A 25,323-nucleotide genomic window follows, 5' to 3' on the forward strand; every position below is an offset into this window, starting at 1 on the left:
CTCTTGAGCAATGAGATCATGACCTGAGCTGAAGTCAGACACTTAACCGACTGAGCCAACCAGGCGCCCCCAGAAGAATCTGCCTTTTGAGCTGTTTTCTGTGTGTCTATAAAGAAAATTCAGATACTTAGGCCAGATTCTCTAAAATGATATAATCATTTATTGGTTTGCTCTGTAATTATATATGTTGAGTGCCAACTACCTATTAGTCACTGTCCCAGACAGTGGTGTCTAGGTGGCGGCCTCAGGCACTGAAATACAGAGGTGACCAAAACACATTAGTGCCCTCATGAAGCATGCATTCTGGTGGGGGGAGGGCAGGCAATAAACACGTAAATAGATCATGTGCCTGATGGTGAGTGTTATGAAAGAAAATGTATTTGAGTAAGGAGCGAGAGCAGGCTACTTTGAATCGCCTGGAGAAGGTAAGCCTCAGTGAGGACTTAACATTTTTTTTTTTAATTTTTTTAATGTTTTATTTATTTCTAGGAGAGAGAGAGAGAGACAGCAGGGGAGGGTCAGAGAGGGAGAGGGAGTCACAGACTCTGAAACAGGCTCCAGGCTCTGAGCTGGCAGTCAGCACAGAGCCCGACGCGGGGCTCAAACCCGCCAACCGCGAGATCATGACCTAAGCGAAAGTCAGACGCTTAACCGACTAAGCCACCCAGGCGCCCCGAGGACTTAACATTTTATTAGAAACAAGAGGGAGTGAGTCACAGGGATACCTGACAGAAGAACAGAGCAGGTCAGGAAACAAGTGAGGCCTGCTGAGAGTGGGCCAGTGTGTTTGAGGCAGGTGAGTGAAGGAGTGAGTTTTAGAAGATGATATTGTAGAGGAACTGGACACAGGTGGTAACTCATGAAGGGCCTTTTGCAGCCAAGGCTCAGGACTTTGACTTTCATTGTGAGTAAGGTGGGAAGCTGTTGTAGGGTGTGAAAAAGAGGGCCCCTGACATTTCCACTATGAAGTCAAACCTCTGAACACCTTGTTATAGGATAGAAGAGTCTCATCCAGGTTTTTTGCAAACCCCATACAGGAGCAAGATAGATTTAGTAACTCATGCAGGTTAAAGTGGTTATTTACATGGGATGCTTTAATTATTTGGGCATTACAGGGAAAATTCTGCATGAAATGCAGATGTTCTAAATTCTTTAAACTAAAGTATTATGAAGATGAAAGCATGTTTTAATATCTTAAGTATTCTCACAATTTAATTTTATTGTAAAATAACATTCCTACGTCACAGAAAACTTGGTTATTAGAGAGAACATATCTGTATCAGTTAAGGTTATTTGATTGCAAATAATGGAAGCCAACTTTCTTTTACAAAAGGATATTTAGAGAGGATATATTGGGCCATTCACAAGAACTGATAGGAAGTCTGGAAAATTAGGTGTAGAAGTGATAATGGTCAGGACATTTTGAAGAGGCTTTGCAGGTGGAGTGGGCCTCAGAAATAGGAACCTCTTGGGGTGCCTGGGTGGCTCAGTCGTTTAAGTTTCCGGCTTCAGCTCAGGTCATGACCTTGCAGTTTGTGAGTTCGAGCCCTGCATCAATCAGGCTCTGTGCTGAGCCTGCTTCAGATTCTGTGTCTCCTCACCTCTCTCTCTGCCCCTCCCCTGCTTGCACTCTGTTTGTCTCTCTCTCAAAAATAAATACACATTTAAAAAAAAGGAAGCTCTTTTCAGGTTGATTTACATACCACCAGTGGCATTACTAAAATCTAAACATTTCTAGTCTTCTCTTCCCTTAAGCTCCAGATTTCCATTTGAAGCCTGGACACATGACACAGGCTATGCTGAGACAGGACACTGTGATTGACAGTTCCACTCAACTCTATTCAGTGAGGCAGAGCAATTTCTTAAGGAAATTAGGGTCTGTTATCAAAAATGAAGTAAAATGTATGTTGCCCAGCTAAAATGCTGCATATGTCATGGTAGCCCTAATTACAGTCCCTTTTACCATAATTCTTATAATTTTGCCATATTTTCTTCTATTCCTACTTCTTACTCACTTGTTTCTTAGTGTTTCTAAACTTAATTATATATGCTGCTTTTATCTGTTGGTAGATGGCCAAAATGGTGACATTCTTATTCCTTATTTGACTGGTCCTAAATTGCTGGGCATTTAGGATATTGCCGTGAAAAAAAAACCCATAAATAAAGAGGCGGTGAATAGTGAAAGCTAGCCTAAATTGGCTTAGTGGTATAGTGCTTCTACCCCTGGGGGTCCAATCCATATTCTCTTGTGCTTCTAGAAGAGAGAGCAAGATAAAATAAGTTAAATTCTAGTGAAAGTATATAAATAAAAAGAATTTCATCAGACATTGGAACTGTCAAAATGTGGTGAACCTTATCCTCCTGGGGACTGACAATCTTCTCTTTGGCCATTAGGAGGCAAGCTGATTTTCATGGATCCAGGACCCATTGAGCTCAAGGTACACTCCATCCTCATTTCTGATGGTGGAGAGCTCCAGATTGGATCCAAGGACAAGCCCTTCCAAGGCAAAGCTGAGATCAAACTCTACGGGAGTTCTCACTCTACCCCCTTCTTTCCATATGGTGTCAAGTTCCTAGCTGTGAGGAATGGAACTCTTTCCCTGCATGGTGAGTGAGACAGCAGACCAGAAGAGATGAGGTAGAATGGTGTCTAGATCATGTGCTGGTGATGGGGCAAAAGGTAAAACCTCTTCAAAATCTTTGGCTATCTGTTGCTGAGGCAACAAAGTTAATTACAGGATGGGCACTATTTCCTTAAATGAGAAATACTAGTTGTTATAATTCCTGTGGCAGACAGAGTACATTTAGTCCCAGTTATTTCCTCCCTTTGCAGTAAGGGGATTATACACCTCCACCAACTTCCAGGTGACTTTCAGTGCCTCCCAGTGGGTGGACCACACATCCCTGTCTTACAGGAACATGGGGCTTAGCCATGGACCTGCTTTGGTCAAGGAATGTGAGTGGAAGTGATAGACTGCATGGCCAACTAGAAGCTTTAAGAGCTGTTACAATGCTTTGGCCATTTTGCCCTTTTCCCTCTGCTTGAGAAGAGCCTGTCCCAAGTAGGGCCAGCTCTTTCAGCTTTGGAACCTGAACAAAGACAGTAGGGGCAAAGCTGCAGTCTGCCTACTTCTGTCATGAATGGGAATAGGAAATAATCTTTGTTATCGTAAGCCACTGAGATTTGTGTTAGTAGCTGCAGCAAAGTATAAAATGATGAGCTTTAAGTATCTCTCAGTGGATTCTGAAATACTTGGAGTTACATAGCATGAACCAAAGGAAAATCAAAATGTAGGCTCCAGACAGGGGCCCGGTCTCCAGAAACATGGTGTCAACTACGTGGGCATTCCTATACTGGCGTAACAAACTAAAACCCCATTACCTACCATAGGGTAATTACTCTAGACATGAGTGTATAGCTATGCTGAGGACTCTGCTGTTTTGCTCTGTCAAGGCTCTATTACACAGTGGTCCTCCTCATTTGCGGGCGATAGGTTCCAAGACTCTCAGTGGATGCCTGAAACCATGGACAGCACCAACCCCACCCCCCACCCCCCATTTATGATTTGATTCAGGCAGCCCACTGACTAGCTTGGAGAGATGATATACATATTATCATATATATATATGTTTTTTACACTTGTAAAAGCAAGCTATTTTCTTCTCTGAAATGATGCTGCCACATCTCATTCATGTGAAGGAAACCCTGCGTGGGAGAGAGCTCAGTCACCTGGTGAGGGTTCCCCTCCCTAGGTCTCTGTCAGAGAACCCCCAGCCCAGCCTGCAGCTCATCAGCTCTCCCTTGTCCCTACTCTCCTGCACACCTGAGGTCTTAGATTCCCCTCTGGCAGGGCAGGCAGTATAACATGGCTAAAATCGTTACATAATTTCACTGGCCTTTTCCCAGGGCCAGACATGGGTCTGATGACACTGGGGCTTTAGGGGAAAACTAATTTTCTTTTGCTGTCAAGTATGCAAAACAGTGCACAACCTGATTCACTACTTTGCATCCAAAGTCCCTAATGACCCTGCGCTCACTCAGCTTCCTGGCATGATATAGTGAGATTCACCACCTCATGCACAAAAGACTTGTCTGGGAGATTTTTTTTTTTAATCCAGCTTTCTGGGCTTCATCCCCAGGGTCTGACTTGGAGGGCCTGAGTGGGCCCAGAAACCTACATTTCAATGGGCCCCCAGGGCGATTTGATTCAGATGGCCCACTGACTAGCTTGGAGAGATGCTGGTTTTAGTGGTTAATAGTTTTGGAATCAGAAACCTGTCCAGTTCTGCCACTTATCAGCTATAACATTGGGCAAATTAAGCTTCATAAAACCAGGAAAACCTGGTGCCTACCTCGTAGACCTACTGCTTGTGAACTACTTCGAAGTATTTGGCATGCAGTAACACTCAAGCAGAATTAGTTGTGGCTATTTTATTATATTCCTCCCCCGACCAAACACTGAGTACCCAGTGTCAGTTACCTCATGTTTTCTTGTAGGGGGAAGGAGAGAGGGGTTTCTATTTCAAAATTTGGCACAGAGCCAAATTTTTCTCCTTATTAATTTTCTTGTCTACCACTCCTGATCAGAGCAAGAGAGAGGTTTTAGCTTGGGAAATCATGAAGTAGCAACATTCCCAGGCGTCTTCTGTTCTGTTCCCAGTGCCCAGCTAATGCCTTTTGGTGTCAATGTCTGGTGGCACAGCTCCTCCCCGGGGGGTGGAAAGACACCATTCCTGGGTGTGGTTATAAGAAAGTCTTCTGGAAGCCTTTTTTTTTTTTTTTTTTTTTTTATGTTTTATTTATTTCTAGGAGAGAGAGAGAGAGACAGCGTGAACAGGGGAGGGTCAGAGAGAGAGGGAGTCACAGACTGAAACAGGCTCCAGGCTCTGAGCTGGCAGTCAGCACAGAGCCAGACGCAGGGCTCGAACCCAAGAACAGCGAGATCATGACCTAAGCGAAAGACAGACACTTAACCGACTAAGCCACCCAGGCGCCCCTTCTGGAAGCCATTTGCAGGGACCCCAGAATCGCCAGAAGCAGAGCACTGCCCAGCAAGGAGGCATCTTGCAGGCGTTTTATTCCTAATGTCCAATAGTGAGAGGACTAACTGATGAGTACTAATTTACTCCAGCCCTGGTCCCAGAGAATCACACAAATGGCCTGTATGTCAGTGCTTTCCCACCTTCTGTCTCCCATCTCATTCTTCATTGCCGCCCCCGGAACCCTTCTGCTCCAGTTGATTTTTATCGTGGTTTCATATCGCTAAGCAAACAGGCTTTGCTGTTCAGCTGTCATGAGGAAAGATGGAGTTGAAAGCCCGTTGCATGTTTTTCTTTTAATATAGGGCCCCCCCACCACACACACACACACTCACATGCGTGCAGAGCCATCTTTCTCTTTCTTGGGTTTGGGAATAGATTGAGGGCTGTTCTGAACCTCTGATGGGGTTCAGATTGCTTAGTCAATTCTGTCAGCTGCTCCCTCTGATTGGTAATGTGACACAAAGGGTCTCAGGATTCCTCCCCAGTGACAGTCTGGGGTTTGGGTGGCTGTAGTCAATAAGGAAATTTCACTCTTGCCTTTTTCTTTCCCTACTCTGTCTGCCAATCCAGGTTCACTACCCCAAACCCAGTGCCAATCACCTGTCACTTTTCAAGGGGGTCGCTGTCAGCCTGGGCAACTGGAATTTTTGACAATGTAATTATGGCCCTTGCTTCCACAGTGGGAGTCTGAACAGGATGGTGGGGCTTTTATTGATTGTTCAGCAGGGAAATTTATCAATGTCTCTCATTTCATTTCCTGTTCCTCTCTGAGAAATTTGGCTGACAGTTTCTTAGGAGAAAAAGCAGTTTTACGGCCTTGAATGGACTTCTGTCTTTGTCCTTTTCAAGAAATTACAAGATACAGGCATTAAATATACATGGAAGTTTCTGAGAAAAGCAGCTGTGTGGGAGAACGTTTGAGGAAGACACTAATGCAATCGTTAGGAATGTAAGAGTTCGGTAGGAACAAAGAAGAAAAGAGAACTAGTCTAAATAAGCAAGTTTAGATATGTTTTATTTTCCTTCTAAAGGCATCAAGTATCTTTATTTAAATTCTATGCTTTTTATAAGTATTGTATCATGGACACTATTTTAGTTGCTACAGAGCATCAGGCTGTCTTGAAGCATGGCACCGTTTGCGTGGTGTAGACGTGTGTGTGGAAGAATGTTACTAGTTTTCACCTATGCTCCACAAAATCCAGATGTTTCCTGGAGGAGCTTCAGGGGTTCCTCCGAAAATGAAGTATTTGGGGGTCCAGCAATAAAGGTTTAAATTACTCAAGTAATCCATTCATTGCTTATCTGTATATTTGCGTTTGAAGTAGTATTTCATTAGAAGAAAGAGTTCCACTGCTAAAATGGTGATTATAAACAACCGTACGAGCACATCCTTGTAACTGTGGCATGTAGCTCCTTTGGAGGAGCTCTCTTTGTATGATCCCTTCTTTCCCCAAGACTGATAGAGTGTGGGGACTTTTCCTATCATCTGCTCTTTGATGTAGGATGAAACTTTACAGAGCCTATCTCATCTTAGAACAGTCCCTTCAACAATGTATTTTCAGATCTCTGCCTTTTTGTCACCTGACCAGCCACTTTCAGTTGGGTCTCCATCTATATCCATAATGTCTCCTCTTGCCCCTTGCCCTATTTCTTCTAGATCATGAGTCTTCCTCCTCTCTGTTTTCTGTCTCTCATTCCTTTGGGTTGGAATATAAATCATAGCAGTGGCATGATATTTTGGTGTGTAGCTTTACTACTCTTAAATTGCTCGATTGTAAGGGACAGGGCCCCAATGCAAACAAACTTAGAACAAAGGATTTAGGAGTTCTTGGTCAAGCCCCAAGGTGGACAGGAAGACAACAGGCCTCAGGCATGACTGCCTCCAAGGTCCCCGTGCTGTCAAGACTCACTCACAGTCCTTAATTCTATGTCTCTGTGCAAGCTATGGCTTCACTTGCTCCTATATGGCTACTGCATTTTCTGGTTTCAAGTGGACTTCGGTTTTCCACCACCAAAGAAAAGAGCTCTGGAAGCAAAAGATCCCGCTTCTGACATGTCCTCAAAAGGCCAATAGTAGCCTAATGACAGGTCATGATGCCTACCTCATTCACCTCGTTTCATCTCATTACATAGGCATTTTATCATCTCACATCATCACTAGAAGAAGAAGGTGAGTACAGTAAAATACAGTGAGAGAGAGCAGGACCACATTTCCTATTACTAGGATTGTTCTATTATTAGTTATTGTTGTTCATCTCTTATTATGCCTCATTTATAAATGAAATTTTATCATAGATATGTATGAATAGGAAAAAAACAGGATACTAGCATTTGACACTATCTCTGGCTTCAGGCATTCACTGCTGGTCTTGAAATATCTCCTCTATGGGTAAGGAGGAACTACTGTAAATGCTACAGCTTTTCTTCCACATCTTCAAGGATCTTGGATTTTCTCAAAATTGAAGAGTTTCTTTGTCGTCCCCTAGCACTTTTTATTACAAACTGTTACCTGAGATTTCATGGGAATTTGGAGCTGGTGTGGTGTGTAAATTGTCCGTAGGTCTTTGCAAATGGTACGTTTTTAGGGATGGTTGAGACACTTGAACCTTCTAGACAGAAATCTGACTCAGAACAGACTTTATTTTTTTCTAATCTCTATCTTAATCCGTGTTCTGATGGGTCTTTTTCCCCCTTAATTTTATTAACAGCATCTGGGACACCATAGCTTTCCAGTTGATTTAAGTATTAAAAAAAGGCCAGTTCCAGGGCACCTGAGTAGCTGAGTTGGTTAAGCATCTGACTTGGCTCAGGTCATGATCTCGAGGTTCATGAGTTTGAGCCTTGCAATGGGCTCTGTGCTAAGCACTCAGAGCCTGGAACCTGCTTCGGATTTTGTGTTTCCCTCTCTCTCTACCCCTTGCCTGCTCACACTCTATCTCTATCTCAAAAATAAACGAACATTTAAAAAAAAAATTTTAAATAAAAAAATCAGTTCAAACTCATTCAGTTTAAAACTTCAGTCTTGTTCTCATGTATTCCTCCCTCCTTTCTTTTTCTAGAGGCTTTGGTCTGGGATATTTTCAGTAGCAAGGGTTTGGCCTGCTCCCTTGGTTTTCCTTCTATCCTTCTTATTTTATATTTTCTTGGTGCTAGGACAGGTCCAAGATGTGAGGCAAGACGGCTCACAAGCTTTTTTACTGTACTCTGTGGTTGTGTCCTCTGTTAGGTGTGGTTGCCTCTGGATAATACTGGTTGACTGTTGATTCTTTCTCCAAAGATTTCTGCACAAGATCATTGAACCCTTGTGGGAGACCTTCCCAATGTGTTCCAGTGTGGAGGCCCACTCTGAGTTTGCAATGCCCTTAGGTCCCACCGTTGGACCCATTTTGGGTGGAGTACCAGAGCATTAGCTCAGGGGAAGCTACCTTCTCCAAAATCCACTTGATCCAGAAGAACATTACCAATTTGTACACACCAATGATGCTCCACTCACTCCCTGTTCCCAGCTCCAGCTTTCTTTTTCCCAGTTATCCTTTCTCCTGTTCAGTAGGCATGGGCAACACAGCCAATGTGCTACATGTGGAGACGTCCAACCTGGGGGAAAGAACCCAGTCTCTATCTCCTCCTCCTCTTTTTTTTTTTTTTAATGTTTATTTTAGTTTTGAGAGACAGGAGGGGGGAGGGGCAGAGAAAGAGGAAGACACAGAATCTGAAGCAGGCTCCAGGCTCTGAGCTGTCAGCACAGAGTCCGACGCGGGGCTCAAACTCATGAACGATGAGATCATGACCTGAGCCGAAGCTAGATGCTTAACCAACTGAACCACCCAGGTGCCCTGCCAGTCTCCTCTTCTTGCAGATAACCGTATGATTGCTACTTTCTAAGCCCTTTTTCTTTAAGCGGAAAGAAGGACCTCTATATGGAAAGGAGAAGAAAAGGCCATGGCTAGTTTACCCAGCCTGTTGACTCACCCCTATTTCTGAGAATTCCTTTGAATGTCCTCTCTCTGTTGCTCATATAGCCTAAGGTGGGGTGTGTTCAGCGATGGCTCAGATGGCAGAGTGAGATTAGCCTCCTTTTTGTAAGCCTCAAGGAAATGTCTGCTTCCTTACTTCATGGCTCACTTACAATGTGAGGTGCTATCATCTCTTTGTTTCCTGCTTTCACGCTCTTGGTTGGTTTAGGGGAGCAGAAATCCTGCTTAAGAATTTGCTACATTTGCACCTATATGAAAGGGTACTCCAAGGGATGTTGCTCTGAAAGAGAGAGCAGCTGTTGATATTTGCGTCTTTGTGTGTGTTTTGCTGTGCTTCATTTGGGTTTAGGGATGGGAAGGAAGTAAGATCAAATTGAGGGAAGAAATGGAGGAACAGTGATGGGGAAAATTTAACATTTGTTCGTTGCCTTCTGTAGTCTTTAATTATTTTTCATTTATTTGTTTGAAAACATTTTTTAATGTTTATTTATTTGGGGGGGGGGGTGAGAGCGAGCACATGAGCAGGGATGGGGCAGAGAGAGAAAGAGAGACACAGAATCGGAAGCAGGTTCCAGGCTCTGAGCTGTCAACATGGAGCCCAAGGCGAGGCTCGAACTCCCAAACCATGAGCTCATGACCTGACTGAAGTTGGCTGTTTAACCGACTGAGCCATGCAGACTCTCTGTAATCTTTAATTCAAACAACTTCAATACAGCATTGAGGTTCTGGTCCACTGGTATGTTGTGGCACATCATCATTATGCCGTCAAGTTCACACTAGTGAGTGTGCTTCTAGTGTATTTGGAACCCTTTGCATGGTAGGATGACTGGTGCCTGGATGCCTGGTTCTCCTTTCAGAGCAGATGAAGACTGGTCCTTAATTATATGTCTCTCAAAATATAACCAAGCCATCCAATGGCAGGTTAAGGTGAGAATTTTCTCTGTTCTGTTGAATGCCTTAAAATAGTCCAAAATACAGCTGTTGTATGCAGAGTGGCAGAAATATTTCTGGTAGAATCTCCTTGATTTTTAACTGAGGTAATTTAGAATCTGTAATTCCTTAATCTGGACAAGATTGACCTTGGCATAATCTATACAAAGGGGCTCCTTAAATTAAGAGTATAACCCACACTTTAAAAGAGCTTACTTGAACACCTTAAAGTGAACATGCTGTTTTGAAGGTCTTTAGGATTTTAGGTGCTTCCTTGTAAATGCATACTGCTGATTAGAAATGAGTTCTGGCTATTCAATAATCCAAGTACAGCAGGAATCCCACTTAGAAACACATTGTAAGATACTTTAAGTTTCTATATATACCTGAAAGTGTTGGCATTAGTCAGGTGTTTTTTGGTTGCAAGTGACAAAAAACCCAATTCAGACAAAAGATAAGGACATTTACTGCCTCATATAAGTGAAAAAAATAAAACAAACTTGAGGCACAGCTGAGTCCAGGTGCTCCAATGAAGTCATCAGGCTCTGAGCTCTAGACTCTGCTTTCCTTTGTGTTGGCTTCATTTTCAATCAGGTTCTCCCCTCCTAGAGGTGGAAACAGGTCTCTGCAACTCCAAATGAAAGAGCGACTCTTTTCCAATGGCTAGTTGACCCCTGAGCAAATTCTTACATTTCTTTCCATCGATGTTTACTTTCCTCCTTTTGTTTTCTCCCCCTTAGCTTTTAACACTAGTGTATTATATATAATTCATTTGTCATATTTATTTTACTCATTCTAGAGTCTTCCTTAGTAGAATGTATATATCATGATGGCAGGGATTTTCCTTTATTATTTTTAAAAAATTTTTCACTTACAACATCTGTATTGCCTACAACAGTGCCTGGATTCATAGTAGGTGTTCAAGAAATATATGTGGTGTGAGCAACTGAATGAAAAGCTTGAACAAAAACCTCAGGATTCACTTTGGCTGTGTTTGGGTCATAAGCCTGTCACAAAAACTGCTGCTATGACCAGGGAAGAGGTATTCTTTTGGCCAAGAGGAAGCAAGGGTATGAACAGCCACCCAGACTGTGTTGTCTGAGGTTGAGGGAGGATAGTTTATTAACATTAGAGCTGCATTATCTAGTCAGGGTAAGAGAACAGGCCGGTAAAAAATAAAAGCTTGTTTACTTTTTAAAATATGTGACAATATAACAGTTTTACTCCTTGGAATCACAAGGTAATTTGGATTTGGAATTATAAATTAATAAGGCTTTACTGGACACCCTATACTAGTATATTCAAATTTATTTAGTTTGGCTAGGGAAGAAAAAAAGCTAACAGTAAGCAAAACCAAAGCCACATTTGATAGAAATGCAATTAATAGAAAATTTGGAATTAAGGAATATATAATAATGTATTTTCTAGATTTGATTATGTCTAGAAGTGTTAGTAAAAGAAGGAGATTGATTTTTTAAAAATAGTTTATTGTCAAGTTGGTTTCCATATAACATCCAGAGCTCATCCCCACAAGTGCCCTCCTCCATGGCCATCACCCCCCACCCCCCCACACCCATCAGTCCTCAGTTTGTTCTCATCATTCAAGAGTCTCTCATGGTTTGCCTCTCTCCCTCTCCCCCACTATTTTTCCCCCCTTCTCCCCCACGGTCCTCTGTTAAGTTCCTCCTAATCCTCCTATAAGTGCACACATATGATATTTGTCCTTCTCTGCCTGACTTATTTCGCTCAGCATAACACCCTCAAGTTCCATCCATGTTGCTACACATGGCCAGATGTCATTCTTTCTCACTGCCATGTGGTATTCCACTGTATAAATATACCACATCTTCTTGATCCATTCATCCGTTGATGGACACTTAGGCTCTTTCCATGATTTGGCTATTGTGGAGAGTGCTGCTATGAACATTGGGGTACATGTGCACCTATGCATCAGCACTCCTGTATCCCTTGGGTAAATTCCTAGCAGTGCTACTGCTGGGTCCTAGGGGAGTTCTATTGTTAACTTTTTGAGGAACCTCCACACTATTTTCCAGAGGGGCTGCACCCGTTTACATTCCCAGCAACAGAGTAGGAGGCTGCCCATTTCTGCACATCCTCGCCAGCATCTAGAGTCCTTTGATTTGCTCATTTCAGCCACTCTGACTGGCATGAGGTGGTATCTCAGTGTGGTTTTGATTTGTATTTCCCTGATGAGGAGAGATGCTGAGCATCGTTTCATGTGTCTGTTGGCCATCTGGATGTCCTCTTTGGAGAAGTATCTGTTCATATCTTCTGCCCATTTCTTCACTGGATTGTTCGTTTTTCGAGTGTGGAGCTTGGTGAGTTCCTTATAGATTTTGGATACTAGCCCTTTATCTGATTGTCATTTGCAACTATCTTTTCCCATCCCGTCGGTTGCCTTTTAGTTTCATGGATTGTTAGAAGGAGATTGATTTTAAGATAGTTTTCAGTTCAGGGGATTCAGGATCACATGAATCTTGATCTGGACTGGCCACTCTTTTGTGTAAATGTGTACATACAAAGCGGTGGGCAGCAAAGGCATCATCAGTCTTGAGTATGGCTGGCCCTTGAACAATGCAGGGGTTAGGGGAACTTATATCACACGGTTGAAAATCCACATATAACTTTTGACTCTCCCCAAAACTGACTCACTAATTGCCTACTCTTGACTAGAAGGAAGGTTTACTGATAACATAAGCAGTCAATTAACATATATTTCTGATGTTACATGTATTATATACTGTGTTCTTACAATAAAGTAAGCTAGAGGAAAGAAAATGTTATTAAGACAATCATAAGAGAAAATACATTTATGGTCCTGTGGTGGACCCATATATGTTGACCCGTGCAGTTCAAACCCCCTGGGGTATTAAGATCTGGCTGAAGCCAAAAAGAGAAAGAAACCTAATTACTATTCTAAGAAAGCTGGGATGGTGTTCATTGTTTTCCAGTAATCCATCAGCCAGAGGCCTGGTTGTCATTCTTGATTTCCTTCTAGAATTCCCCATGTTGTGTGTCACCAAGTCCTGATTTCAATTCTTAGATAACTCGTGAACCCATTTACCTCTCTGCACCCCCATTACTATTACCTTCGTTCATGATACCATCAATTTGTGTGTGGGTTTACTGTTTAAGCTTTCTGGTTTATCTCTTCTTTGCTGTTTTTGTCCCTCTCCAGTTCATTCTTTATCCTGGAGCCAAGGTGATATATATATATGTGTGTGTATATATATATACACTCCTATATATATATCCTACTCATATATACACACATATATAAATACACATATATACATATATATAGTTTATTATATATATAGTTTATTATATATAGTTTATTACATATAATATATGGTTTATTATATATAATATATGGTTTATTATATATATAATATAGTTTATTTATATTTGAGAGAGAGAGAGCGCGCATGAGAGAGGGAGCTCAGGCACACATGTGTGAGCAGGGGAGAAGCAGAAAGAGAGAGAGAGAGAGAGAGAGAGAGAGAGAGAATCCCAAGCAGTCTCCATACTGTCAGCGCAGAGCCCTGTGAGGCTTCATCTCACAAACCGTGAGATCATGACCTGAGCCAAAACCAAGAGTTGGATGCCTAACCGACTAAGCCACACAGGCGCCCCACCAAGGTGATCTTTTAAAAACAGATCTGTTGATATCATGCTTCCGCTCAAAGCTGTCCAGTGACTTCCCAATGTTTCTAGGATGAAGTCCAAAACTTCTAACTAATTTGAGCACTGATTACAGTGTTCTATATGACGTAGTCCAGCCTGCTCCTTCTGTCTTGTTTACCAGCTCCTCTCCTACTCCTCCCTCCTCACTGCAGTGCTCCAGTCTTGGCAACCTTCTTTTAGTTTATTAAATGGTTAATAATAGTCTTGACTTGACATCTTTTACATTTTTTAGTATCAAAAGAAATTCAGCACTGCTAAGTAAATGGAATGCTACATGGGCTGGAGCTTGTGATTTTTCCTTCAAAGAGAATTCTTCCATATATATCATCAAAGCAGTACTATTAATAGTATTGCTTTCAGCCTGGTCATGGAGGAAGAGTATCATTGAATTGGGCATTATATTTAGTATTTGTTAAAATTGGATTTTACCTAGATCCTGGCACTTTATAATTTTCAAAACTGCTTCTCATTCTTTCCTCTCCTTCAACTCACAACAAATCTGTGAAGTAGCAAAGACTGGGATTATTGCTTTCATCTTACAGATAATGAAACTGGGGCCCAGAAGGGGAGCTAGCAAACATTCATTCCATTCTCTTTATACACGTAAGACACATGCGAGCTCGCGTCTATTTTGCGTACACATACCCGGTGTTTACCTGTGGCAGAAAGATAGAAGATACTTCTTTCAGGTTTCTGGAAGAGTCTTCTCAAAATTTTCAGTTTATGTTGGGATTGCAAGTGGGGCTTTTCCTCTTTTGACTCCCTTTGTAGGATTCTTGATAGGGACATAAAGAACCTGTTTCTTTCCCAGTTATTTACCTTCAGTATTGTTATAACATTTTCTGGTCTGTATCATAGCAAATCTACAAGGTTTTTAAAAAATGGTTTCCACCTTTGGTTTCACACTTAGAAAACTCTTTCCTTTACAGAGGATATAAAACTTTACCTGTTTGTTTCCTGGTGCTTTTATTTCTTTTTCCACATTCGTGTCTTTAATTCAGGGTTAGCAAACTATGGCCCATGGGCCAAATCTGGCCCATTGCCGGTTTCTGTAAACACGTTTTTACTGAAGCACAGCCATGCCCATCCATGGGTTTAGGTATTATCTGTGGCTCTGTCATGCTGCCGTGGCAGCAGAGACTGCCTGGTCTGTAAACCTAAAACGATTTACTATCTGGCTCTTTACACAAAGACTTTGCCAACTCCAGCTTGAATCCATCTGGAATTTATTTTGATATAGTGTATAAGTCAGTTATCTAATTTTTTTTTTCAAATGGCTAGTCAGTTTTCTCCACACTATTTATTCAACAATGCAATTGTGGTAGTCTGAAAAATGGCCCCAAATAGGTTCCTGTCCCAATTCCTGGAACCCACCAAGTTCCCTTTATTTGGTAAAAGGGGCTTTTCAGGTGCAATTAAAGATCTTGAAATTGAGAGGTTGTTGTGGCTTTTCTAGATGAGCTTAATGTAAGCACACTGGTTTTTATCTGAGGGACACACGAGGTGTTGAAGAAGAGCATGAGATGAAAGGACGCAGAGACAGTAGGGATGCACCCTGAGGACAGAAGAGCCCACAAGCCAAGGAATAGCAGGTGGCCATTAGCAGCTTAAAAAGGCAGGGAAACAGATTTTCCTCCCTCAGAGCCTCCAGAAGGAAACAATCCTACTTATACCTTGATTTTAGCTCAGTGAAACCAATTTTAGAATTCTAACCCTCAGAACTATTAGATAATACAATTACTAAGAAGATAAGTTTTAAGAAGATAGTTATTGTTTGTTACAATAGGAAACTAATACAGCAACATTTTCCTCAAATTGTAAATGTTACCTTTATCACACACTCAATTCTTATTTGATATAGGTGCAGGTTAATTTCCTTTATAAAAAAGTTTTTAGAACAATTTAAAAATCTGGCAAGGAATGTGAATAGACATCTCTGCATAATTAATGCAAATGGCCAGTTAATATGAGTGCATGTGGAGAGGGCTCAGGTTTACCAAATGTTGACAGTAAAGAAAGATTCTTTTTTAGTCTTGTTAATGGATTTTCCTCTACATTCTCATTAGTAATTAAGAAATTAAAACAAAAGTGACTTTTCCCCTTAACAATCAATTTGACCAAGACAAAAGAAAAAAAAAAAAAAACAGGTAGAAAGTCTGAGGAACTGGCATCCATGTATGCTCCTAGTAGATATTACAAGTGGGTGCGTCTTCCTGTCAGATGATTTGGTGATTATAACAAAAGGCTTACAACTAGGTATATACCTTGATATAGGAACGCCACTTTTAGGAATTTATTCTAAGGAGGTGATCATGAACATGCAATAAAAATTATGCTCAGGAACGTTCACATCTGTACTGTTCAGGGGGGCAAAATATTGGGAAGAAACTGCATATAAAGAAATATGGGATCAGTAAAAAAAAAATACACATCTTTTTAATGGGGTGCTATGATACCATCTTGATTAAATTGTATATAATACAGATGAAAGATGTTCCTACTAAGAGAGTTTGCAAAAAATGGTATGTCAAGAATTATAGCACAGTTCTGTAGTATGTGTCAAACTATTCATTTATATGTGAAATTTTGTTAACTTGTGAGCATAGGAAAGAGGATAGGAAAGAAGAGACATAGTAATCTGTTGTAGTAAGATTGCGATTGCTTTTGTATCTTCTTTTTGCTTTATATTTTTATATTAAATATTATATGTCAATTGCTTTTCATAAAAAGAAATTATGCTCTTGAAAATTAGCCCTTTATGCCTGAGTGGTTCAGTTGGTTAAGCGTCTGACTTCGGCTCAGGTCATGATCTCATGGTTCATGGGTTCGAGCCCCGTGTCTGGCTCTGTGCTGACAGCTCAGAGCCCAGAGCCTGCTTCAGATTCTGTGTCTCCCTCTCTCTCTGCCCCTCCCCTGCTCGTTTGCTTGCTCTCTCTCTCTCTCTCTCTCTCTCTCTCAGAAATTTAAAAAAAAACACGAAAAAGAAAATTAGCCCTTTGTTCCTCATTGTTGCTTCTACTCCATAAATTGTAGTAATGATTATCAAAATTACTATCTGGATGCCTGGATGGCTCAGTCGGTTAAGTGTTCAACTCTTGATTTCAGCTCAGATCATGGTCTCATGGTTTTTGGGATTGAGGCACACGTTGGGCTCTGTGCTGGCAGCATGGAGCCTGCTTGGCATGGTTCCTTTCTCTCCCTCTCTCTCTGCCCCTCCCCTGCTTGTACGTGCTCTTTCTCTCAAAATAATATTTTTTATTCTTTTTAAATATTTTTTTATTTATTTCTAGGAGAGAGAGAGAGAGACAGCGTGAGCAGGGGAGGGTCAGAGAGAGAGGGAGATACAGACTCTGAAATAGGCTCCAGGCTCTGAGCTGGCAGTCAGCACAGAGCCTGACGCGGGGCTCGAACCCACGAATCGTGAGATAACGACCTAAGCGAAAGTCGGACACTTAACCGACTAAGCCACCCAGGCGCCCCTCAAAATAATATTTTTTAAAAAGCACTATCTATCTGGTCAGAAATACCCCCAAGGTTTTCTATAGTTTTTTGGACAATGAACAGAAGTGGGTGGTAAAGACACCCTGCAGAAGCATTTTGCTCTGAGCAGTTGGCTTTTGCATCTCTAAGTAAAGAACTGGCTAGTACAATTCCAAGAATGCCATTTGTTTAATTGGCCTGAGATCCTCACAGGAGCTAGTGGCAGTGTTATAGATGTCTCCATATATCTTACAATTCACTATTTCCTGGGTATTGTGAAATCTGTATTCTCTCCATCGCTTATTTTTAATTCCAGTAGCAACAGTAAAGCTCAGATTGGGTAGAAACAAAGGTTAGCTTTTTCCTTTATGGCTTTAGAAAAGGCTGGGCTCACTGCACCATCCAAATAACCTTGGTTAGCCTTAGTCTAAACCCCTGTGCCAATAAAATGGTAGACTTCTTCTCAACATTGGAAACAGACTGTGCTCAATTCCCTTTCATCATGGTGTAGAAATGTTGACTGCTCAGCTGTGGATACAGCCAGCTGATCTGCATATTTAAAGCATTGCTCTGTCGAGCCTTCTCCTTCCTGTAAGCACAGACTCCCTGCTTCATCAGTACCCCCCACCGAGGTTAGCCAGTAATGATGCAGAAGGCTCACAGTACACACACACAGCTGAGCTCACGCAGGATTCCTTGGCCAGGTTTCGTCTTCAACCAACAGAGATATCACAGCAAGTGGTTCTCAAGGGCAGAGGGAAATGGTACATGAAAAATGCCCCATTCCATCTCTTTGGTCTGCCTGATAGTCTTCTATTAATGCTAGTGTCACACGCTCCTCTTCTGAAGTATAGTAAATTGGATCCCCTCCATCTCACAAATGGTTCGGTTCAAACAATTCCTCTGTAAGACGGTTACTAAGTTTGGAACTTAGAATTCATTTTTCTCAAAGAAATGCTGATAACTTTGTGGTTTAGGACCCAGGTGAGCCCTCAACAGTCTGTTTCCCCTAACGCTGCTTGCTGTCTAACGCTAGTGGAAGTATAGCAGCTGACCACTGAGTATAAGACTAATTGCACGGAGAGGTAGGTCCATTTCCACTGTGGGATACCGCTAGCACCTCTATCACCATTTGGGATCTACTATCATAATTCTGAATACTAGTAACAGAGGGTGCTTTCAGTTCCTCTGCCATCAGAGTGGCCTCTGTGGCTCAAAGGCAGACTCCTGGCATGATGCAGTTTCTGGGAGCAGAGAGAACCAGATCAGATGAAGGTAGAGTCATGTGTAATCGTCAGCCTTTCTCCAATTTCTCTGGCTACTTATCACTTCTTGTTGTTAGAGACAGTATATGACTCAAGAATTTGGGCCAAGTGCTGGTAGGAGGAAGGGAAAAATGAGAAATGATAGAAGGGCAGGGTTTTCTCTCTCTGTCTTTGTCCTGAAAGCTCAAATCCTGCTACTATGCAGGAAGGGGGATGGAATGAACCATGGGCAACAGGAGACAAACACAAAGAGATGCTGGATGGGGTACCTGTACCCTAACAATAATACAAGGGTAAGGAGGTGGGGAGGAATGGGTCCTCAGGCAGTTGTATGGTGGAATAAGTCTTTCTCCACACTGCATTGTTTTGTGTAATTATGGGCAAGTGTGTATCCTCGTCTTTCGGTTTTCTTCTGTCTATTGCCTCCCTTTGGTTTCTCCTTCTCTGTTCAATTTTAGGATGACGATGTTCCCATGGTCATGATCTCAGGTATTTTTCATAACTACTTCTTCCAAGTAATCCCACTCATTTCCATAGATTAACCTCTGCTTGTGTATTTCTCTATATAGGTAACTTCAGACATCTCTTCTGAGCTTCAGACTTTTCTCTTGGATATTCTCTTTAATATCTAAAATGTAACCTGCCTAAAAAGGTCATCTAAGACTTAGGTGTGTCTAAAAGTGAATGCCACTGGAGTATAAACTACATGAGGGCAGGAATTTTTTACTGTTTTTATCACTACTATATTTCCAGTAGCTGGAAGACCATATGGAACATAGCACGTAATAGATGTTCAATAAATGTTTATTTAATGGATTCTTTATCTTCTTCCCCAAATGTCCCTGTTAATCTGCCAACTTACTCCAGTGATCGATCAGCCTGTGAGACATCACTGGCTTCTTCTCCGTTACCTCTAGATCCAATCATCCAGTCTCCTTGATTCTCCAAAAGATATCTCTGATTTTTATATCTGTCTCCAGATCCACTGCCTTATATTTATTCAAACTTCCAAAACTTCTTATCTAACCTACTGCACTCATCTTCTACATTTACTGCAGTGACCTGCTACATAGACATCCAACTTTCCTTTTACCTCCCTGCAATCTTTTCTTCACTCAACAGCCAGGGTGACCTTTTAAAACATACATTTAATCACATAACTATTTTGAGTTAGATTTAAGTCCTTTAAAACAGGCTAACAAGGGCCTACATCATTTTGCCTAGTCACATCGTGCCAAATCATTCACCTTCTCCAAATACTCCTATCTCCATTTAGTTCCTGGAACACACCAAGCTCTCTCTTGCCTCCTGGCTGGCCCTTGCTCATCTCAGGACTTGACTTAGGTTTTTTCCTCATTCTCCCCAATACACAGTAAATATAGTTTCTCACTAAGGATTCTCTCCCTTCAGTTTGCTATGGGTACTCATGGCTTTAAAATATCACTAGTCTCACAGGAGTCTGATTTCTTTGTTATCATCTTAAGTACTCTTTTGGTGGTTACTTTTGGGATAAACTATTAGTTCTTTGGGAGGGCCTGAGAGTCCCTTCCTGAGTAGATCTTGATCACCTTCCAGGTACAATCTCACTGACTCTCATCAGCAGCCCCCATTCACCATATGTTCATTTTGCCCATGTCACATATATAGCAGTTATTTGAATGTGTCACATTGGCATACACCATCATATACATCATTGTCTTTGCCTTGAGTACTCGGCCTATTTTGTCATCTGGCCCACTATGACTTATCCCTAAAGACCCAACTCAGTTATTACCTCTTTGGGAAGCATTCCCAGAAACAACGCCTCCTTTTGTGCAAGTGAGGTACTCCATATTTGTGCACCAGTAACCAGTAGATCCTGGATGCCCCTTTGTCTTAACACTTAACTTGGTACACTTTGTGATTTTTGTCTATTTCCTGTACTGGTCATGGATCCTGGAGAACAGAGCCATATTCCTTCCTTCCCTTCCCTCTCCTCCCCTCTTCTCTCTTCCCCCTTCCTCTCTCTTCTTTTCTTTCATGTTGATTTATTTAGTTTGAGAGGAATAGAGAGAAAGACCAGGGCTCAATCTCACATCCATGAGATCATGACCTGAGCTGAAACAAGAGTGGGTCGCTTAACTGACTGAGCCACCCAGGCACCCCCTTCATGTCTTTCTTTCCAGTGCATGAGACATGTTTGTTTACACAAAAGAAAATACAGCATTTATTGTTTTGCTATGCATAATATGAAGCTGCATGCAGAAATAAGGAGAAATAATTTGCATGTATTTCAGAAAACTATTTCTAGTTCTTTTGTGAGTTCCTTTATGTTCCTATTCTGAGGTGAACATTATTTTAATAATTCTTTCCTTCATTTCTCCCTTCCCCTCATTCTTTCTTCCTTTCCTTCCTCTCTTGTCCTTCACTACCTCCCCTCCCCCAAGTGATTTGGAAAGGTCTTGGCAGTTATTCACTTGGAATAAAGATTGAAGTCCTACAAAATAAACATAGAGCAATTAGCGATTCTAAAGTGTGTTAACCCACAAAAATTATTTTCTTTCTCTCCATGCCCATTTGGTAAGATGGTTCTCTGGGACTGTGTAATTATGGATGAATGGCACTGAAATGCTTGGACAATAATTTGTAGGAAATACAATTATGAGTAGAAGTCATTAGTGGGAGTAAATGAATAGTTTGTTGGTCAACAGGTCAATGTTGAAAGCCTAAAGTGGTTAAACATTGTATTAAATTACACATTAAGAGCATAACCCTTTTCATTTAAGCATATTTATAAATTATGGAGCTTTTTAAACTGTATTTTTATGTTTTTTGATTTGTGGTAGAGAAAGGAAGGGAGCTGCCCAATTTGGGTTTCCTAAGAGTTCTGTGAAGTGAAGTGACTCAGGTTTACAATGTGGGCAATGCTTTCTTCATCTCAGAAGTCAGTCAGTTTACTTTGTGAGGCAATTAAATAACATTTATGAAGTCAGAAAAATAATTGTTTGAGTATCAAAGCTAATTATATACGGTTAATTCAGTTATTTCCAGAGCCCACGAATGCTATCACGTGTCCAGTTCTTTTGCTTCAAGACTCAGGAGACTCAGTTTTAGAACGTGGTGCTGGTCCGGCTTTAGAGGGGGCAAGATGGTGGAGAAGTAGGGCACTCTGTGCATTGCACTTGCCCCCATCTCTCACACAGAAAAGGCCTGAAGCCATAGGAAACCTTACAGAACCCAAGAGACTGAAAGGAAAAGGACACAGAATCCACTGAGAAAGGCTTCCAATGTGGGTGCGAACTGGGGAAGATAAAATTGGGCCGGGATTGGAGACTCACAGGGATGGGGGCGACCCCCCTCTGCAGGGAGTGAGAGGGGACAGAGAGAGTCTGAAACTACTCGAGACACGGTCCCTGTCTCTGAGGAACAGAAAAACCTCTGCTCGGAGCGCAGAGGGACCCTGTGTGCCGAATCCCTGCGCGCCATGTCCCCGCGCGCCAACTCATCCGGAGAAGCCACTCGCCACAGCTCCTTTGAGCTCCTGGCTGGCTGGACCCCTGGAGGAGCCAAACACGTATCAGGCATCTGCGCTTCTGGCTTGGCTGGACCCCTAGAGGGAAGGTGAAGGGCTTAAATCTGGGAGATTTGCCCGCGAGTTCCTGTTTCAGGTGAGTAGACACAGAGGGACTCCATTTCCGCTCTCCACTGCGCCCTCCACGCAGACCCCTGTCCTTGCTCACCAACCGGACCTGGAGGAGAAGGGAGCAGAGATTCTGGCTCCATCCGCAGGGCTAGGCAAGAGGCTTGGAATTGCCCTGAGGGGATCGCCTGCGAGTTTATGACTGCAGCAATTTCAGTGGGGCGCTTGGACTGGGAATTGGAAACTAGGTCTGGCCTGGGCTAAAGAGCGCGACCCACTTTGGCCACGCCCCCGGTACGGGGAGTTTCCACGCCCAAAAAAGCGAGGAGCAGCGCTTGGTTCAAGAAGGGACTGGAGCGCCGCCACTCTCCTCCCCACAACCGCCGAGGCAGAGCTCCCGCCTGAGGCACTGGATCCCGCCACGCCCATCCCTGCCTGAGAGGTGCCCGCCTCCCTTTGTTTTTTTCTTTTTTTTTTCTTTTTCCTTTTTCCTTTTTTCTTTTTCTTTTTTTCCCAGAACACTGACCTGATTAACTCTGGTCACCAGCTTGCTTAAACAGTCACATCTAGTCCATTCTGTAAATGTAAATTCTACACCTACCGACCTTTTCATCTCTTTCTCTCAGGAGTAATTAGACTATATAGTATCACTGGATAAAACCAGAGTCCATCTCTCACCTATCCAACCATAATCCACCCTTTAGCTCTTTGAAAAAAGCTTCTTATCCCTTCTGCCTGTTCATTCTATTTCCAATTGTGCCTCATCCCTGCCCTGTCTTCTCTTTCTCTGTGCTCTTCAACCAGCACTGCATACACCCGGCTATTTAATTATAGCTGGGAAATCCGGTTATATGCTTTAAGCCGTTATTCGTCGGTTTTCTTCTTTTTTCCTTTTCTTCTTTTTGACCTTTTAATGTATTTTTTATTCTCTATTATTCGCCTTCCCTCCTCCGTCTTTTAACTTTTTCGTTTCCCCTCTCGGTTTGCATGTTTGTTGGATTTGTCGGTGCGTTTGTGTGCCTCTGCTCCCTGTGTGTTTGTCTGTCTGTTTACTTCTCCAGAGCTGCCTCAAGAAAAAAGCCAAGGTACACATGGTGGAGAGTCCCAAATATCACTACGAGTAGGAAAATAAAATAACCAAGGTCTCAATAAGAGAGACCAAGAGATATCATTCAAAAAACACTCTCTGAAAGGATACACCCTGGACAGTCAAAGAGTCTTCTTGGGTACAGCAGCACTCACAGGTGCAGAGAGCATAACAAGTCTTTAAAACTAACAAGACAGAAAGCCAACAAAAATGATGAAATGAAAGAGCTCTCCTCCAAAGAAATTCCAAGAAGAAATGACAGCTAATGAACTGCTCAAAACAGATATAAGCAGCATAACTGAACAAGATTTTAGAACAATAATCATAAAATTAATAGCTGGGCTTGAAAAAAAGCATAAGGGACATCAAAGAAACTATGGCTACAGACAAAGTGGAGAATATAAATAGGCATGATGAATTTAAAAATGCGATAAATGAGATACATAATAAATTGGAGGCGTCCAATGCACGGATTGAAGAGGCAGAAAGAATAAGTGATTTAGAAGACACCATTATAGAAAAACAAGAAGCTGACAAAAAAAGAGACAAACTGATCCAGGAACATGAAAGAAGAGTTTGAGAGCTCAGCGATATGGTCAAACACAACAATATCTGTGTCATAGGAATTCCAGAAGAGGAAGAGAGAGGGAAAGGTGCTGAAGGAGTCCTGGAACAAGTTATAGCAGAGAACTTCCCCAACCTGGGGAAGGAATTAACGTTGAAATACAAGAGGCTCAGAGGACTCCCCTCAGACATAATTTGAATCGATCTCCTGCACAGCCTGTCATAGTAAAAATAGCAAAATATAAGCACAAAGAGAGAATTTTGAAAGCAGCTAGGGATAAAAGGGTCCTCACATACAAAGGGAAACCTATCAGAGTGGTGACAGGCCTATCTACTGAAACTTGGCAGGCCAGAAAGGAATGGCAGGAGATCTTCAATGTGATGAACAGAAAAATATGCAGCCAAGAATCCTCTATCCAGCAAGCCTGTCATTCAAAATAGAAGGAGAGATAAAAGTCTTTCCAAATAAACAGAAATTGAAAGAATTTGTCACCACTAAGCCAGCCCTACAAGAAATCCTGAGGGGGACGCTCTGAAGGAAATGTTGCAAGGAACAAAGATACCAGAGACACCACCACAAACATGAACCCTACAAAGGACACAAAGACTCTAAACCCACATATTTCAATAATAACACTGAATGTAAATGGGCTAAATCCTCCAATCAAAAGACATAGAGTAGCGGAATGGATAAAATACCAAAATCCATCTATTTGCTGTCTATAAGAAATGTATTTTAGACTAGAAGTTAACTTCAGATTAAAAGTAAGGGGATGGAGAAATAGCTATCATGCTACTGGAAATCAAAAGAGAGCTGGAGTAGCTATACTTATATCAGACAAACTGGACTTTAAATTAAAGACAATAACAAGAGATGAAGAAGGGCATTACATAAAAATTACAGGGTCTGTCCATCAGGAAGAACTAACAATCATAAATGTCTGTGCACCAAAAATGGGAGCACCTAAATACCTAAAACAATCACAAGCAGAAACAATTTATGGATAAGAATGTGCTAATAGCAGGGGACTTTAATACTCCGCTTACAGCAATGGATAGGTCAACCAGACAGAAAATCACTAAAGAAATAATGGACTTGAAAGACACATTGGACAAGATGGGTCTGACAGATATATTCAGAACTCTACATCCTGAGGCCAGGAAATTCACTTTCTTCTCAAGTGCACATGGCACATTCTCCAAGATAGATCACATACTGGGAGATAAAGCAGCCCTCAATAAATATAAAAGAATTGAGATCATACCATGCACACTCTCAGATCATAATGCTTTGAAACTTGAAATCAATCACAGGAAGAAGTCTGGAAAACCTCCAAAAACATGGAGGTTAAAGAACACCCTACTAAAGAATGAATGGGCCAATCAGGCAATTAGAGATGAAATTTAAAAATATATGGAAACAAATGAAAATGAAAACACAACAATCCAAACTCTATGGGATGCGGCCAAGGCAGTCCTAAGAGGAAAGTACATTGCTCTCCAGGCCTATTTCAAGAGATTAGAAAAAGCGCAAGTCCAAAATCTAACAGCTCACCTAAAGGAGCTAGAGGCAGAGCAACAAGAATGCCCTAAACCCAGTAGAAGAAGAGAAATAGTAAAAATTAGAGCAGAAATAAACAACATAGAGACCAA

The 25,323-nt window shown here is 41.8% G+C and overlaps 1 protein-coding gene across 1 annotated transcript in view; it reads left to right on the forward strand.

Moving 5' to 3' along the window:
- The window catches only part of PKHD1 (PKHD1 ciliary IPT domain containing fibrocystin/polyductin), a 488,222-nt gene that overhangs the window by 170,862 nt on the left and 292,037 nt on the right, over positions 1 to 25,323 (forward strand). Inside the window, 1 exon segment of the mRNA XM_039217466.1 lies at positions 2,395 to 2,607. Within this exon segment, the coding sequence (XP_039073397.1) occupies positions 2,395 to 2,607 (213 nt within the window).

The sequence above is a fragment of the Hyaena hyaena genome, unplaced genomic scaffold (genome assembly GCF_003009895.1).
Source record: "Hyaena hyaena isolate Hyena2069 unplaced genomic scaffold, ASM300989v1 scaffold_694, whole genome shotgun sequence".
Classification (NCBI taxonomy): Eukaryota; Metazoa; Chordata; class Mammalia; order Carnivora; family Hyaenidae; genus Hyaena; species Hyaena hyaena.